Below are 16,326 nucleotides of genomic sequence, written 5' to 3'. Positions count from 1 at the left end.
ACAAGCCTCCACCCCTGTGTGCAGTGGGGGAACAACACCACTGACCTACGTGTGGGGAGGCAAGGTTAACAGTGTCTGCTTTATCAGTTAGTCTAGAAGCACATGTGTGTCCAGAGCAGTGAGATGCTCTGATCTTGCCCCTGGCTATCAGGTCACCCAGTTACACAACTGAATATGCTTTCTAGATGTATCAGTGGCCTAAAGTACCTTAGACACAAAGGGACTTTAAATACTTTCAGTATGAGGAAAGGCCTAATTTTAGGAAAGGTTTGATTCAATCAAGTCTGCTCCAACTGAATCTTTATCTTCCAAGTCTTTCAATTGATGTTGACAAAAGTTTGAAGATCTGTATGACTGCTAGCAGCTAGAGCCAGCAGGATAAAAGCCCATACCCCTTTCCCAGTGACCCCAGCAAACGTGTCATTGCAGCTCATTGACAAGAATCAGTATGCATGCCCTCCCCAGAACCAATCACTATGACAGAGAAATGTGATGTTGTCCAAGGCCATTGGGGTGCGGTTTAGGGGTGAAATCACCTCTGAAGCACATGACCTCTGAGTTGGAGGTAGTTCCCTTGTGAGAAGGAAATCATCGTGTTAAAACTCCTCAAGGTGAATGGATACCACTCAGCTAAAACAAACAGGCCCGGGACGTCAGCTATTAGGACACATGGATCAGATTGCGCTTTCTTGTATCACTGAATTTTCCGGCCAGTTATAAAATCCTGGTAACACTTTTCTCCATTGTTTCCATGCAAATAGATTGGATTGTGGCTTATCTATGGCCCATTTGAAAAATAGACTGAGTGGCAGAATTATTATGGATGCATGCATAGGAAGTACATTCTACATTTCTGTCAAGAAAATTTATTCACAGATAATAGATCATTCCAGAATCAAACCAAAATGATTTTTGGAGCATCTGATTATTGTTTTCCTTGTTCAGTACCAGTGAGAATTATAGGTTCACTAATGCGACTGGCTTTGAGACCTTAGTATAAGCTTGGCAATGGTTATATGATAGGGAATAAGACACAGTGCCTCCTTCGAGAGTCCAGATAGAGGACATGAGTAAATGAATAAGCAATTAAATATAGCTTTAATCACTTACAATAATGTCATCATAAAGAGCTCTGAGAGCCCCAAGGACAGAGGCCATGTGCCTTGTCAGACTGAAGTGTCGGGGGAAGCCATAAGGAGGTGGGACCTAAAGAATGAGTAGTACAGAATGACCAGAGAAATCATATTGTTGAAACCTCTCATTTCCACTCTCAGCTGGCCTGGGCAGTGAGTAGGGTGGGAAGACCAATGCTGGAAGGTAAAGTGGGTGTCCAGTGGAGAGGGAGGTCCAAGGACAGGAGTGTCTTTCTGGTAGAGGGGCGAGTTTGTGCTCAGTGGTTGGGGCTGGAGTGAGAGGTCAGCTATGAGAGAGGAGACTGGGAGAAGGCACAGAAGCCAGACCAAGGAGAGCATGCTGTTCATTCGCAGGTATGAGGACACCTCTTAGGACAGCACGGAATCACTGAGGGGATTTGAGGGAACAGTGATGAGCTCAAACTTTTCCTTGGTGTTTCTTCTGACCACAATGTGAAGACCAGTGGGTTACATTAAAAATAAAGTGTGTGCAGCCTGACTAGGCAGTGGCACAGTGGATAGAGCGTCAGACAGACTGGGATGCGGAGGACCCAGGTTTGAGACCCAGAGCTCGCCGGCTTGAGTGTGGGTTCATCTGGCTTGAGCACGGGGTTACCAGCTTGAACATGGGATCATAGACATGATCCCATGGTCACTGGCTTGAGCCCAAAGGTCACTGGCTTGAAGCTCAAGGTCGCTGGCTTGAGCCCAAGGTCACTGGCTTGAGCAAGGGTTCACTCACTCTGTTATAGCCTCCCAGTCAAGGCATATATGAGAACACAGCCGATGAACAACTAAGGAGCTGCAACAAAGAATTGATGCTTCTCATCTCTCTCCCTTCCTATCTGTCTGTCCCTCTTTCTGACTCTCTCTCTCTCTCTCTCTCTTTCTCTCTCTCTTTAAAAAGAAAAAAGAAAAAAAAATGCCTGTGCAGAAGTCTAGAGAACAGGGTCACATATCATCTAGACCAGGGGTCCCCAAACTTTTTACACAATGGGCCAGTTCACTGTCCCTCAGACCGTTGGAGGGCCGGACTATAAAAAAAACTATGAACAAATCTCTATGCACACTGCACATATCTTATTTTAAAGTAAAAAAACAAAACGGGGACAAATACAATATTTAAAATAAAGAACAAGTAAATTTAAATCAACAAACTGACCAGTATTTCAATAGGAACTATGGGCCTGCTTTTGGCTAATGAGATGGTCAATGTGCTCCTCTCACTGACTACCAATGAAAGAGGTGCCCCTTCTGGAAGTGCAGCGGGGGCCGGATAAGTGGCCTCAGAGGGCCGCATGTGCCCGCGGGCCGTAGTTTGGGGACCCTGATCTGGACAGACCCTATCAAATAGGTGTATTTTGCAGGCTACCTTTCCTAGGTGGATAGGAGTTGTTGATAGAAACCTCTACTCAGATGGGTTCTAATCAACACATGTTGTCGGAACTTGTCTGGGTCATCAAATTCTTTGGAGATTTAGAAAGTTGAGGCACAACCTGCTGATGTCTTTGTAAGGTAGGAATTATCAGTGACAAAGAAATAGAAATAAAGTATAGAGAGGGAGAGACAGAGACAGAGGAAGATTGGGAATGCGGAGGGATTCCATGAGAGATAGAGATAGAGAGAGAGAGAGAGAGAGACCTTGAGAATTATATACTCATTTTTGTAACTGAAAGGTACCAGAGAAATCATCTTGTTAAAACTCCTCCTTCTGTAGCTAGCCCCAAAGCCAGCATTTAAAACCACTTCCTTGGCCCTGATTTTCTGGCAAATAGAGTTGGGAACTCAGTGACCCTTCTTATTCTTAGCTTTCAGTGACCTCTGAAGATAAATGTGGTCAAATAAAACAGGTCTCTGGCTCCAACTTAGCTTTGCCAGGGAAGAGGTATCTTAAAAATAGCAATAAAAGTTAAGGCAAGTCTCCGGCTGCTCATTTGAGATGCATTCCCAGCATTTTTGGAGCAGCGTTGGCCTCAGCCATCTAACGGCTCTGGCAGGGCTTCTCAGTCCTGTGACGTCAACCTGCAGGCATGATTAGTGGCCATTTGACAAGATCGAAGGACCACTGTGTCCTGGAGGATGAGTGATGGCTTGGGCTCCCGGCTCAGCTGGAAGGGAGCAGAGAGATCAGCAGGGCAGGGCCTGGAGAGGGTTCTGGGTCCCCAAGCTGGAGGCGCCGACCCGGCCTGGTCAACCCAATGGTCAGTTTGGAGGTGCTGAGCCTGAAGAAACGGCATTCTTGGGTGGCTCCAGTGGGGTTTTTCCGCATGGCCAAGTCCTTTCATGTCCCGAGGTCCCATAAAAGTCTTGGAAGAGGTGAATTTCCCTCCAGCCCATGGCTGCCTCTCGTCTGCTTCTTGCTGAAACCAGAGGTAAAAGTCAGCTTTTCTGGGGTTTGCCTCTCGTGATCTTTATCAACCACTACATTGACATGGTTCTCATTAGTTCCTAATTGGCTGTACTGTTTTCCCTTGTTAAAGGCCAATTTCAGAAGGCAGTTTTAAGTAGCTCAGATGGCATGAAAATAGTGTACGTAATTGTGTTCAGCATTAATATAACATTAATTTCCACTGGGACTATTAAGACATTTTTTACATACCACTGCTTGAAGTTGAGAAGTGCATTTACTAACTGATTCGTAATATACTGAAAACTCATTAAAAAAAAATTACAGGTTGTTGATGACTGACTCCTTGGTGTGTTATTTAGGCACCCTTCCTGGCCCACAGAGATTTAGTATTGTGATGCGGTGTGGCAGATGTCACTGTCACTAGTCATCGCTGCAAATAAGGATGGGAGGGGGACATTGGAGCCAGGAGTCTTTCTTTTCTCTCCACATCTCAGTTTCCTCATCTGTGAAAATGAGGACTTGGAATAAATAATCTTCAAAGATTCTTTTCTGCTTTAAAAAAATAATAGTTGAGTGAGACATGCAACATATTAACCGATTCCTGTAATAATTCTAAATGTTACAGGCAATCTCTCTGACTCTGTGCCACCTCCACCATAACCCTTGCCTGATCCAGGCATCCTCCCAACAGTGACCAAGGCGATACATTTGTGTGAATTTTTCTCAGACATTGTTCCATGCATTCACATAAAATGACTCACAGAACTTTTAAAGTATTGTTTCATAGGTTTGTTTTATAATAATGTAATATATTTTGAGTTCATGGGAACCTTATATCTTTAAGTAATACATAAATTCCACTCAGTCAGTGCAATTTTTCTTAGTTGTTAGATTTAGGTAAAATATTAATGTAATCTTAAAGCTAAAATATAATGTTGATTTTTGTACCAGTTTCACTTACTCTATGTGAGTCTGTCTCAGTTAACACTAAAATTTTGCTCCTGAAAGTTTAGTATAAAAATGTGTTTGTATCAACTGAATATTGCTACTAATTATATTCTTCTTTTGAAATTATGAACTTAATTTTATTATAAGAGTAATTCTCTCTGTATATATGTATATTTATGAAACTCTCTTCTCCACCTTCTAATTCTGCAAGTATGTATATATATGTAATTTCTGTGTGTATACATACATGTATGTATGTTATATGCATGTAGCATATATAATACATATATAACTTATATATAATTAATGTTATTTATTTAATTATATTTATACTTACCAATTATATTATATTTTCATATAAATATAAGGAGAAGACTCTCTTCTCAACCCCAACCCCAGTGATTTTCCCCCAGAAGAAACCATTGTGTCCATGTTTAGTGGAAGTCTCCAGAAATTGCATTCACATGTGTTATCTCATTTAGTTCTCCCTGTCTTTCTTTAATGTTCAATGAACACACATATACACATGTATTTGTTTATTCGTGGTATGGCGAGAGCTGGAGAGCATGCCATTTGTGTACTCTGAGACACACGTCTTAGCTTCACTTTGTGGATTAGAAGGCTGAGGTCCCAGTGAAACAACTTCCTCAGGATCACTTATATTAGTGACATAACCACTCTGAGCATTCACTTGCTTTTTTAGACACTATAGTTGTTTCATTTGAAAGGCTCTTCTTATTAAAAAAAAAACTAAACTTCTAATTAAAAAACTAAAGAGAACTCAAAATTAATGTTAAGTCTCAGAGAAAATAAAGGAGGACTGGAGGGGTGAGGGCGAGATCTACAGTTCCTAAAATTATATCCCTGGGCTTAAATCCCAGGCGGCGGATGCAGGAAGCGACCAGATATGGGTCACCCAGTGCTTGGCTGTCCAATGGGACTATAGGAGAACCAAGCTCCCTAAACCAGGGGAAAGGGTCTGGTTTCAGAAAGCACTTGAGCTGATGGGAATGGAGCAGAAGTTAATTCCCAGCAGCCTGAGGCTAGCCTACATTATCAGGGACATAGATCCTGAGAGAAGCCCCTTGCAGTTGTAGCGTTGGCTGACTCTTTGATTCATAGCAGTGTCATGGGAAACTTGGAGCATCTGTGATTGAGTATTCAGACATCCTCCTAGAAAGCCAGGAGGAACTGGTAGCAAAGGTGTATGTGCTCTGTCCTCTTTTAACAGAAAGGGTGTCTTTCATAAGTTCCTTTCAGTCAAGGAGAAAGAATAACTACTGTTTACTGGGTGTATATTTCTGACAGATCAGGTGGAGTGCTGAGTGCCCTTCTCTGACATTTCATCTTCATTACAACTCTGTGAGAAGGAGAAAATTGAAGCCCATTTCATAGACAGTCTTGGCCATCAGAGTGTTAGTTAGGTCACTTCACAGAGGGTATCGAACTAAAGTGGTAGAGATGACATCAAGACACCTGACTGCAAAGCCCAAGCTTTTGCCAATTCTGTGCCATGGGCTTAGAAGCGAAACAGACAAAACATTTAACCGTCACCATAGTGGACACAATTAAGTCTGTTAACCATTTTGTTCTTTGTGGACATTTCCAGTCTTAAAGCTAATTATCTCTTGTTTAATTAGTGCCTTCTTGTTACTTAGTCACAACATTTGATAAGCTTAACATCTTAGGAAAAAGTTATTTTTAAATTATGAAATCTGCATGTATATTAGAATCTAAATAACGATTAGTTGTTTACTTGGTGGTAGAAGCTTACTAGAATCAGTTTTATGAGTCATGGTTCATTATTGAGTTATGAAATCAATTTAGTGAGTCATCATCATTTTAAAGAATAGAATAGGATAAGATAGGATGGAACAAATTTGAATGGAATGGAATGGAACAGAACAGAACAGAATAGAAAAATATCAGTGCATTATTGCACACAGCAAGAGTAAGTATGTGTAATTTTCATTTCAGTGGCATATTTATGTGCGCATTAGTTCAAACTGTATTTCTTAAACTGTAAGTCAGTTTTTAAAAAGTTAGCTTTGGGAAGAGAAATGTGAACAGATGTATAATTTATTAAATCGCATATTGTTCTTTTCCATGGATAGCTTGTCCTGTTGTTCCTAACAGAGCTCCCTTAGCTCACTGGTCTAGGTGTATTTCAAGTAGAGCTTTCTGGACATATCTACATGTTAATCTTTCCCCAGATCCTTGATTATATGAATGTGCCTGTTAGATTCAAAACATGTTTTGGACACTCAGGGAGGGCAAAGTGACATTTTCAAAAGCTGTGGTGAGTTAGTAGCAGAGGTGGGACCAGAATTCGATTATTTATGGATTCTTTCCAGACTGGAAAAAGGCAGGGTGAGCAGTGACTCTCATACTGAGGTCAGTGAACATCTGTTCCTTCATAGATGGAGCTAGAGAACAAGAGAAACAGACTCTGACTGCAGAAAGAAGGATCGGGCTAGACCTGGGGAAGTATTTCCCTGTGGTAAGGAGTGGGTGTGTGTGTAACACCCCTCTTCAGAGGTCTTGAGAAGAAAATGTAGGATCAGTTCCATTCTGCCATGGGGTCCTTTGGGCGGCAGCAGGAGGCTGGGGAGCCTGAGTTTTTCCCACCCCAAGATGTCCTTATTCCTTTAGCCACGCTCTCACTTTCTCCCATTAGCAAGCATAATTGGAGCTGGCCGTGTTTCTGTCCTCAGCCACGGATGGATGTGATGAATGCCGGGGTGTTTTGTTGGGCTGCAGTCAGCTTTGCTTTTCATCCAAATGTCAAACCAGGCCTGCAACAGCTGTGATCAGCTGTTGGGAGAAGGGGAGTTGAGTGGGGAGGGGGCAGCTCCTGGCCTCTTGCCCAGCCTTCGTCGAATGCTCAGTGTCCACTTCTCAGTTTGTCTCTTTCCATTGCTGACTCTGTTGCTAGGCTTTTTTCTACCTTTTCGTGTGCATATTTTTTCAGGGTTTTTTTTTTTTTTTCTCTCTCTTCTTCCCTCATCTCTCCTTGGGTGATTAGAAGTCACCATGCTTTGACATGCATCTTTCAGAACAGCTGGTGCATTCAGGGTAGGGGAAGCTACAGAGAGCACCCGTTCTGAGTTCCCTACCCCCACTGCTGCTGGTGGAAGGGTACTCTATGAAGATAGCAGAAAAGCCTGAATTCAGCCAGACTTGGATTATCTTTTTCCTTTATTTATTTATTTATTTATTTATTTATTTATTTATTTATTTATTTTTGAGAGACAGAGAGTCAGGGAGAGAGACAGGAACATCAAGCTCCTCCTGTTTGTGCCCTGACTAAGGAATCGAACTGGCAGCTTCCATGCTCCAGGATTGGACTTAGATTCTTGTCTTGACTCCACCTCTTGCTGGCCATGAGACCTTGGTCAAGTACTTGAACTTCTCTGAGCCTCAGTTATGACCTGTGTTACGTGGAGATTCCGATGCCTGCCTGAGGATGCTGTTGTGAAGATTAAATGAGAAAACTTCCAGAAGGTCCTTTGCTCGGGGATGGACACATACTGCCCATTTCCCTCCTCAGACAGAGTCCGCACTCGACAGGCACCTTGCATTATGACCCAATGCTGCCCACCTCTTCCTCCAACCTAGCGCTTGCTTTGATTTTACTGAGCATCAAAGCTTTGTTGACTGCCATGGAGGAAACAGTTTCTTGAAGGTTCATAATTCTTCTGGTAGTGACTTTTGTCATTTTCCCAGGCTTAGAAAAAAGTGAGTCTGAGAAAATGAGCCATTTTTAACATATAGCATCCCAGGATGCTGGTAAAAATAAAAAGCAATGGTGAAGAACAGCCCTGGACCTCTCCATGGGTCTGAAAAAGAGGCATGAGTTCATGTTAGGCCACTGACATTTTGTTTCTTAAGCTACATGGACCACTTATTAAGATGGCCAATGAAAGAGGATGATACTGACCAACAGTGACTATTACCATCAGCCCTGGCCCACTAAATCACTCAGCCTTCAGCTTAGTCACAGTCACTTTCCTTTGGGTACAAGAATGCAGTCACCAAGGGAGGCCAGCCCTTCTCAAGGCCATAGTCCCGAAGCAAATGCCTGGGCATGAAGCCCGAGATTGTCTGTGGGTACCTGTGTCTTCACTGAGTCCACAGGCTGCAAAGAACTGTATGAGATCAGGGTTTGGGGGTCTCATTTCCCCCTTCAGAGCCATAAGCTAGTGGAAACCAAGGCAGATTCACTGTCCTGGGGTCCTCTCATGATTTCTGGACTCCCCTGGAAGGAGAATCCAGACACCAGAGGAAGCTTTTGGGAAAAAGACATTTCTAGTCTGACCTGGACTTTTTTAGACTTTGGTCTTTTTATTCCACGGACACCTGTCGGTTGAGCCATGGATTCCTTCCTCCTACCCCCTAGTAACCACGTCAGAAAGCCAAGGGCTTACCTGCTGCTTTGACTCCTGAGGTTTTCCCAATAGTTGTACCCCATCTCCTCCATTTCGTCTCAACCTTAACACCACATTTCTCTTTGGACAGGTTTAAGGATTACCGAGAGCCGCCTTGGGCCCCGAACCCATATGAGTTCTCCAAACAGTACTGGTCTATCCTGTCTGCCCGTCTGGCTTTTGTCATAATCTTCCAGGTGAGTTACTCAAATGAGTAATTGCCACTTAGAATTCAAGCTTCAGGAATAAAAGCAGCCATGCCTCCTTGCCCGCCTGTCATCTCCAGGTTTTCATGGCATAGTATGACACAGGGGCCTTAGCCTACAGCAGGCGGAGTGAGTGCTCCTGTCCTTGGGCTTCTGTGAATTGGTGGATTTGCAGAATGAGACTAAAAACACAGAGTAAGGTTACAAAACAGATGTGGAGTAAGTTGCAGAGTGGAGATAAGTTCCCGTTTCAACCTAAGACAACAAAGGGAAGCGGGAAGAACGGCAGAAACCAGAGTCTCGACTCGAATGCAGACAAACAGTGCCACCTGAACCTTTCTCCTGGCCCTCTCGGCTGGCTCCCTCCTTTATTTGTGCTGTGTTAGCCCCTGAGACATCTGGTGGAAGGGCCACCAGAGCCATCCTGCCATCCCGCCATCCCTGGATGAATAGCAAACTTGAACCCAGTGATTACTATCTCCAACAATAGCAGCAGCTCCAGTTGCACCACCGAGATTCTCTGAGCACGAGGCCCCCCTTGCCACTCGGGGTCCTGCCCGTCTTTCAGCCAGGCCGGAGCGCAAGCCCAGATCCTTTTCTCGTGGACTCCCTCAGGCTTTTGTATTCCCTGAATGCAGATCTCTGGAGAGCTCTAAAGTATCCTGCCCCTGACCCCAGCCCAGGAAGTGGAGAAGCCCACCGGCTAGTCTTTCACCTAAAGAAGACAGCCATTCTTCCTCTGGAGAGATGGTGCGATATATTTGAAAAGTTGCTCAGACATCCCCCTGCTGCCCCAGCCGCAGGAGTCGTGGCACTTTACCATATGTCACATGTGACATTCACTCACCTTGTGAGTTGGTGTAACTCAAAGGAGCTCTGGAGTACCTAAGGCAGCCAGGAGCTTCTGGAAGCAGCAGTTGGTTCCCAAAGTCTCCCCCTGGGCTCCTAAGATCACAGAGGGTTTAAGGTCAAGCTGGGAAGAGGCTGAGAGCATGGAAGACAGCAGTGCTCTGTCGTCTCATCCTGGGCTTTGTCACTGTCCTCTATCTCAGGGAGGGGGAGACACATAAGCACATCACTGTCAGGCACAGAACACAATTGAAGGGAGTGCACTGGGTAGGGCGTTGTTGGGGAATGGATGAAAACCAGATTATTAAAGTAGCAAACATTTATTGGGCCATGATGGCACTGCTATATTCACCCACTTGAACAGAGAATACTCCCTGAGAAACGCAGTCTTATCCTACCTGTATTTACAACCGAGGGGGTGTGGCTTAGCAGACAGAAGGAGGAAGCCAACTACAAGAGTGCACAAAAGAGGCAGGGGCTCCCAGATGCCCGTGGCTGGAGTGGAATGGAGAGCAGGATGCGTGACTGTGAGTGGTGGGTGGGATCGGCTGAGGCTAGGACTCGGGGCAGAAAGCAAAGGTCCATCTCTGATACAGAGGACAGAGGACCAGGTACAAGGAGAGAGAAGCAACTGGTCCAGGGAAAGCGCCGAAGAGGCCATTGCGCCTCATGGCCATTTCCCAGGAGGTCTGGGGCAGGGAGTCTGGAGGCTTTGAGGCCAGGAAGCCAGAGCAGGACATGTGAGCTGGGTGGAGGGAGGGGAAGAAGCAATGGCTAACGGTTATGGAGCCCTGCTGTGTGTGAGGGGTGGACTCATTTAATCCTCACACAACTCCCGGAGGTAGGTGCTGTTGCTGTTCCACTTTCTTTCTACATAGGGACAACAGGGGACAATTATGCTCAATGGCTAAGATCGCCCACTAGTAAGTAGGGGAGCCAGAATAACACAGAGGCATCTGCTCCCTGGCCTGTGCTCTTCCCTGCTGCGCCCTGGGCCCTGCTGCTGAGACCAGCACCCAGATGGGCAGGGGTGGGTGGACAGCATTACACTAGTGTTCCCAGGCCAAGCCTCCCCTCTCAACCCCTGTCCCTCACTTTCGACAGAACCTAGTGATGTTCCTGAGCGTCCTTGTGGACTGGATGATCCCAGATATCCCCACGGACATCAGTGACCAGATCAAGAAAGAGAAGAGCTTGTTGGTGGACTTCTTCCTGAAAGAGGAGCATGAGAAGCTCAAGCTGATAGATGAGCCAGCCCCCAGCAGCCAGGGAGGGGGGCTTCAGAGCAGAAGGAGCCGGTCGGCGAGCTCGGCCCCCTCCAGCCAGAGCCAGCCAGGCAGCCTCGCGTCCTCCGGTTCCCAGCACACCAGCGTGTGAGCAGGCAGCCGGCGCGAGGGGAGTAGTGAGGCCATGCACGGGCGCGCACGGATTGCCGGGATCTGGCCTGAGGGAGCCTTGAAAAGGGGTATGTGTGTGTGTGTGTGTGTGTGTGTGTGTGTGTGTGTGTGTGTGTGTGTGTGTGTGTGTGTGTGTGAAATAGAGAGAGAATGAGCTCAGGAAGGAAGAGAAATTATGCTGCTTTTTAGAAACTTTAAGCTCAAGTTTCTTTTAGGTCCTAATTTGAGCAGGAGGCTTTTGGGGGATGGGTACCGTTTTGAGTGTATCAGTGAAAAAATTGAGTCTCTACCCCAGGATTCCCAGGCACTGAAACCAAGGGTCCTTATGATTTTGATTAAGTTTAGCTTTAAGTCCCAGCTCTCTAGAAATAATATCCTTCTCTCTATATGTACGCACCCCTCAGAGGCCTTCCCCCCACACCCTGCCCATGATCAGCAAGCCGAGGCAGCAGAAGACAGTAGCCAGGACCTGACTAATGATGGTCACCAGGTCCGGAACTTTGGCGGGCTAAAGATAACATCTTCACCTAAGTTATATTTCAGTTTCTGAGTCCTACAGTGGAATGACCCTCAGGCTACTTTCCCATGAGACTGGACAGAAGGACACTAGAAGAGAACTCAGAACTGTCCTCAGGACCTGAAGAAATGATTCATTACCTGTACTTCACCTCGGAGCAATCAGCTTCCAGCACGACCCTGAACCCCTGACCCACGGTGTCTTGTGACTTGCCCTATGTAATCTGTAACCTGTACTCTGTTGGAGAGTTTGGTTGCTTTAGAGCCTAAGCTCCCCACCTCCGTGTGGCCAATTCAATATTAAACTATATTTTTCTTTCTATACTGCAAACTCCTGTTCATGTATTTCTTTGCCCAATGCGCACAGGCAGGCAGACTCCAGGGAAAGCAGTGGGGTTCAGGGACAGCACCATGAGCTTCCCGTTTCCTCAGGGGCCCTCCCCTCTCATTTCAGATGGCTGCAGGTTGTGACAGAAGCAGAGGCAGGGCCCTGTTCTAGCACCCATCCTAAGTGACCACCACTCCCCTTCCCACCACCACCCTGAGAACAAGTCCTGAGTCACTTGCAGCTGGGGCTGTCATAGCTTCAGTGGGTGCAAATTAAGTTACAGGGCTGATTACTGAGGCCCCTGGAGCTGATGGCGAGTTTCAAAGTTTCAAACCCGGGCCTATCTTCAGTCATGTCATGGGGATGCTTTGAGCTAAATGCAACTAACTGTCATTTTGTGCAGATTCAGATTTCAAATAATAAAATAAATCAAAATATTCTTTATACAGATGCTTCTCCTTGTCTTTGGTTCTCTCTCCCTCTTTCTCCCCGTCCCTCCTTCCAATCAATATTTGTTGAGTACCTACTATGTGCCAGGAATTATTCTCAGACTAGAGATACACAAGACAAAAGAGTCCCTGCTTCATGGAGCTTATGTCATGGGGAGAGACAGGCAATATCTGATGAATGTATACTATTTTAGATAGTTTTGGAGAAACAAAAGAAGTAAGAGTGACAGGAAGTGTGAGAATACAGGAGGTGAAGGACTTACTGTTTTCTATACAAATTCACTTGAAACCCAAGACGATCTTGCAAAACATCATCGATTGGTAGCAGCCTCCCAGGGCTTTGTGGTAAGATTTTCAAGAATAGTTGGAACCAAGGGCCAAACATCGTTCATGACCTTTCTTGTACAAGTCCACCTGCTGCCCAGAAGCCAGTTGCACAGTCCCCTTCCTCTGGACTTGGCCCAGTTTTGTAGGTCAGTCTGACAGGTCCAACTCGATGCCTGGCTGGAAGCTGCAAGGAAGCCCACGCTCCAGAGGAGAAACGAGAGCTGCTGTTCTGATATGTCAACAGATCTGGTGATGCAGGGACCTGTGGGTGCTTGGCTGCCCATTGCTGCTGCTCCCCTTGGCTGCTTATTTCCTCCTGGCCACATGCAGGATCTCACTGCCACCAACCCTTGCTCTGAAAAGGGGGCCCTCCTTTTAAAAGGATACCGGGACTTAGATACAGCTGTTCGTAAGAACAAGGGACACTCATGTTCCAGGCCATTCATACACATGAAATCCCATAATAAATGTTAATTATGTCACACCTTAATGTTCACACTGGCTACTTGAGCCTAGATTCAAACTATAGTAGTATGAAAACATCCCATTACTGTGCAACAGGCTTCTGCTAATCTGTGCAGACTAAAGTGGCCAACAGGAGGAAAATTTCACTTCAAGGGCCATTAATGACATGGAGATTCCAGGCCCATAAAAAGGAGAATATCCCTGGTGACTCCTACCAGTGTGGGCAGGCTGGTGTCTCCAGGAACCCGTGATGGTCCCCAGTCAGGAGGTGCCTCCACCACAGGGCACCCACTGTGCAGTGACTGAACCACAGCCAAGCCCATTGGCTGCCCATGGCTGGTTCGAGACCCCACCTCTTTTCCTTCTTCTTTTTTAAGTTGAACATTTTGACATGAGGCTAGAAGTAAAACTTGCACACTAAGAAAGAGTTAGAGAATCTAAAAAACAATGAAGAAGTAAAATCATCCACAATCCCAAAATCTATAATCGACATTGACAATTGCTGTGTTCTCTTCCAGACTCTCCTGCCCTCTCAAACACATCTATACTTTTCATTACAATCATGTGGTACATATTATCTTACCTTTTTTTCTCATCAACCCTTTTATCCCATAAATTTAGGTCCATCCACTCCAAATTACATAATAAACACCTACTGTGTGTCAGTAGGCACGTGAGCTACCTCACTCTCCTATGACGAAGACTCCGGCCCCCAGGGAGCTTGTGTTCTTGTGGGTGAATCAGAAACCACGTACTAAACAATAAAAGTAAATTGTACAATGTGTTAGAAGGCGGTAAGTGCTATGGGGGAAAAAGTAGAGTGATGTAAAGGGGATTAGAAGTAGGGAAAGGGTTCCATTTTATTTTCATTGTATAGACGGACGTTTTGCTTCCTTTTCACTGTACTCCATTCATCTTGCTAATGGATTGCAGATTGGGTGTGGAAGCCCGTGAAGGCCATAGCTCACACCCTAGGGACCAGGGCAGACCAAGCCACACTGGGGAGGTCTAGGTGAAGGAAGATTTTATCTGACTATGTTCAGGTTTCCACACAGCTTTCCTCCTCTCCCACCACAAGTAACTAAGAACTTTGTGCTTTGCCCCCACCCCCAGGCAACCATCTCAGCAGGGTGGGAGTCAAAAATGAACTAGAAGAACACTCTTGTCTTTTTATATCATCATAGTCATTCCTTAGTTGGCCAGAGTTCACCTTCAGGGAAAAAAATATTATATATTTTTTAACAAGTTGGTGTTAAAAACGCCACCAAGTTTCCTTCAGGAATTAAGTGCTCATTCCCCAGCTGCAGGTGAGACCCTGTCAGAATTGTTTTAAGTGGACAGCAGGTCCTCAAATAATGTCATTTCATCCAATATCACTTCATTATAATGTTGATGAGAGAAAAGACATTGATCCCCACCTGGGACGGCTATCTGTGTGAAGTCTGTATCTTCTCACCATGTCTGTGCCGGTTTTCTCTGGAGACTCTGATTTCCTCCCACATCCCGAAGATGTGCTTGTTAGGTTAACTGGTGTATTTAAGTTGCTCCAGGGGGTATGCTCTGAATGTGCAGGGGGTGTGTGAGTGGCCCTGCGGATGGGAGTCCGTCCTGTACAGGGTGGGCGCCTGCCTTGTGCTCTGGGCTGCCAGGATAGGCTCCTGCCACTCGTGACCCTGAACTGGAATCAGGGAGGTGGCAAAGAATGATCTGACTTGCTATTATTCATCTTTCTTAAATGTATAGCTGACCTTTATTTCAATGTTTAATATTAGAAGTATTTGGGTCTTTATTTAGAAGTTCGGTGATATTTTCGTGACTAGAAATATTCCAAACATACTCATATTTATATCATTTAGCTTATGGTAGAATTGATTTCACTATATCTCATTTCACTTAAAAGTCATATCCCAGAACCTACCGAAGTGGAGACTTACTATACAACCTCCAGTACATAATTCCAGCAGCTTCTAAGCTCTCACTTATATGAATCTTTCCTGGATAATCTGGAAGGCAGGTGATTTCCCCTAACCCCTCATAACGCTACTCTTCTGAACTGCCCGTGCCACCGCGTGCCTTACCTTTACCCGAAGCACATATTTACCAAGACCCATTCCTTGCTAGAAAATGAAGAGGTTGAACTTGGCAGGTGCTAACTTCCATTCCTGTCCTGACATGTACAATTCTACAGATTCACCACAGCCTGGCAAGAATGAAGAGTATGACTCAGTGTTGATGGCTCAGTCTTATCTTTCACCCAACCATTCTACTCACCATTCGCAAGCCAGGCCCTGGGCATCTGTGTCTGGAGAATCCTCACTCAACTCTAGCCATGTTAAGTGTTTGAACTTCCACTCTTGCCCCTGCCCACAGTAGCATCTGATCTGCTCGGCCGCAGCAGAGGGCGCCAGAGAGCAGAACCCACCCTTCAAGGCTTAGCCACACATTCTGGAAAACAAAGCGGAGGTTTCCTCAGAATGCCTATTTGCATATCCGTTTAGCCTCCTGCTCCCCTTCCCATTCTTCTCCCAGGGCAGCGAATGGCAGTACCCCCTGAACCGCATCCCTCCAGAAGACACTCTCACCAGGACTCTCACCCAGTCACAGCGGAACCTACTTACTCTTCTGACCTTCCCACGTCTCATGTAGCTTTTCCTGCAGAAAAGAAATGCAAGGTGAAAGTTCGATGGCAATTAAAAAACACAGCTCTCCATATAAGTTCGGGAACCGTCCTGTTTTATTGCCCCACCTTTTGCTCACTTCCTGTTGGCCTAACAGAGCAAGGAGTGCAGGACTGGGGCTTCAAGCCAGGAAGGAGGTCTTCCTCAGAAGAATGACGCCACACACCCTAAGGAATAGAGGCAGGCTTTTGACATGGGTCCCACATCATAACCTGCTCCTAGTCTGCCAGCATGACGGACTCTGGTTGGCCTG

The 16,326-nt window shown here is 45.6% G+C and overlaps 1 protein-coding gene across 4 annotated transcripts in view; it reads left to right on the top strand.

Moving 5' to 3' along the window:
- ANO2 (anoctamin 2) overlaps positions 1-12,485 on the top strand; it is a 345,301-nt gene extending 332,816 nt beyond the window's left edge. For 2 of the 4 annotated variants that reach the window (XM_066357508.1, XM_066357518.1), the window contains 2 exons: positions 8,950-9,055; positions 11,018-12,485. In XM_066357508.1, the coding sequence (XP_066213605.1) occupies positions 8,950-9,055; positions 11,018-11,290 (379 nt within the window). In that variant the 3' untranslated portion in view covers positions 11,291-12,485. The remainder of the gene's footprint in view (positions 1-8,949; positions 9,056-11,017) is intronic. The other 2 variants (XM_066357527.1, XM_066357534.1) reach the window with 1 other exon arrangement.
- The last annotated feature ends 3,841 nt before the right edge of the window (positions 12,486-16,326 follow it).

This window comes from Saccopteryx leptura, chromosome 1 (genome assembly GCF_036850995.1).
Source record: "Saccopteryx leptura isolate mSacLep1 chromosome 1, mSacLep1_pri_phased_curated, whole genome shotgun sequence".
Lineage (NCBI taxonomy): Eukaryota > Metazoa > Chordata > Mammalia > Chiroptera > Emballonuridae > Saccopteryx > Saccopteryx leptura.
The sequence above is the reverse complement of the archived record's forward strand: the minus strand, read 5'-3'. Positions and strand labels throughout refer to the sequence as shown.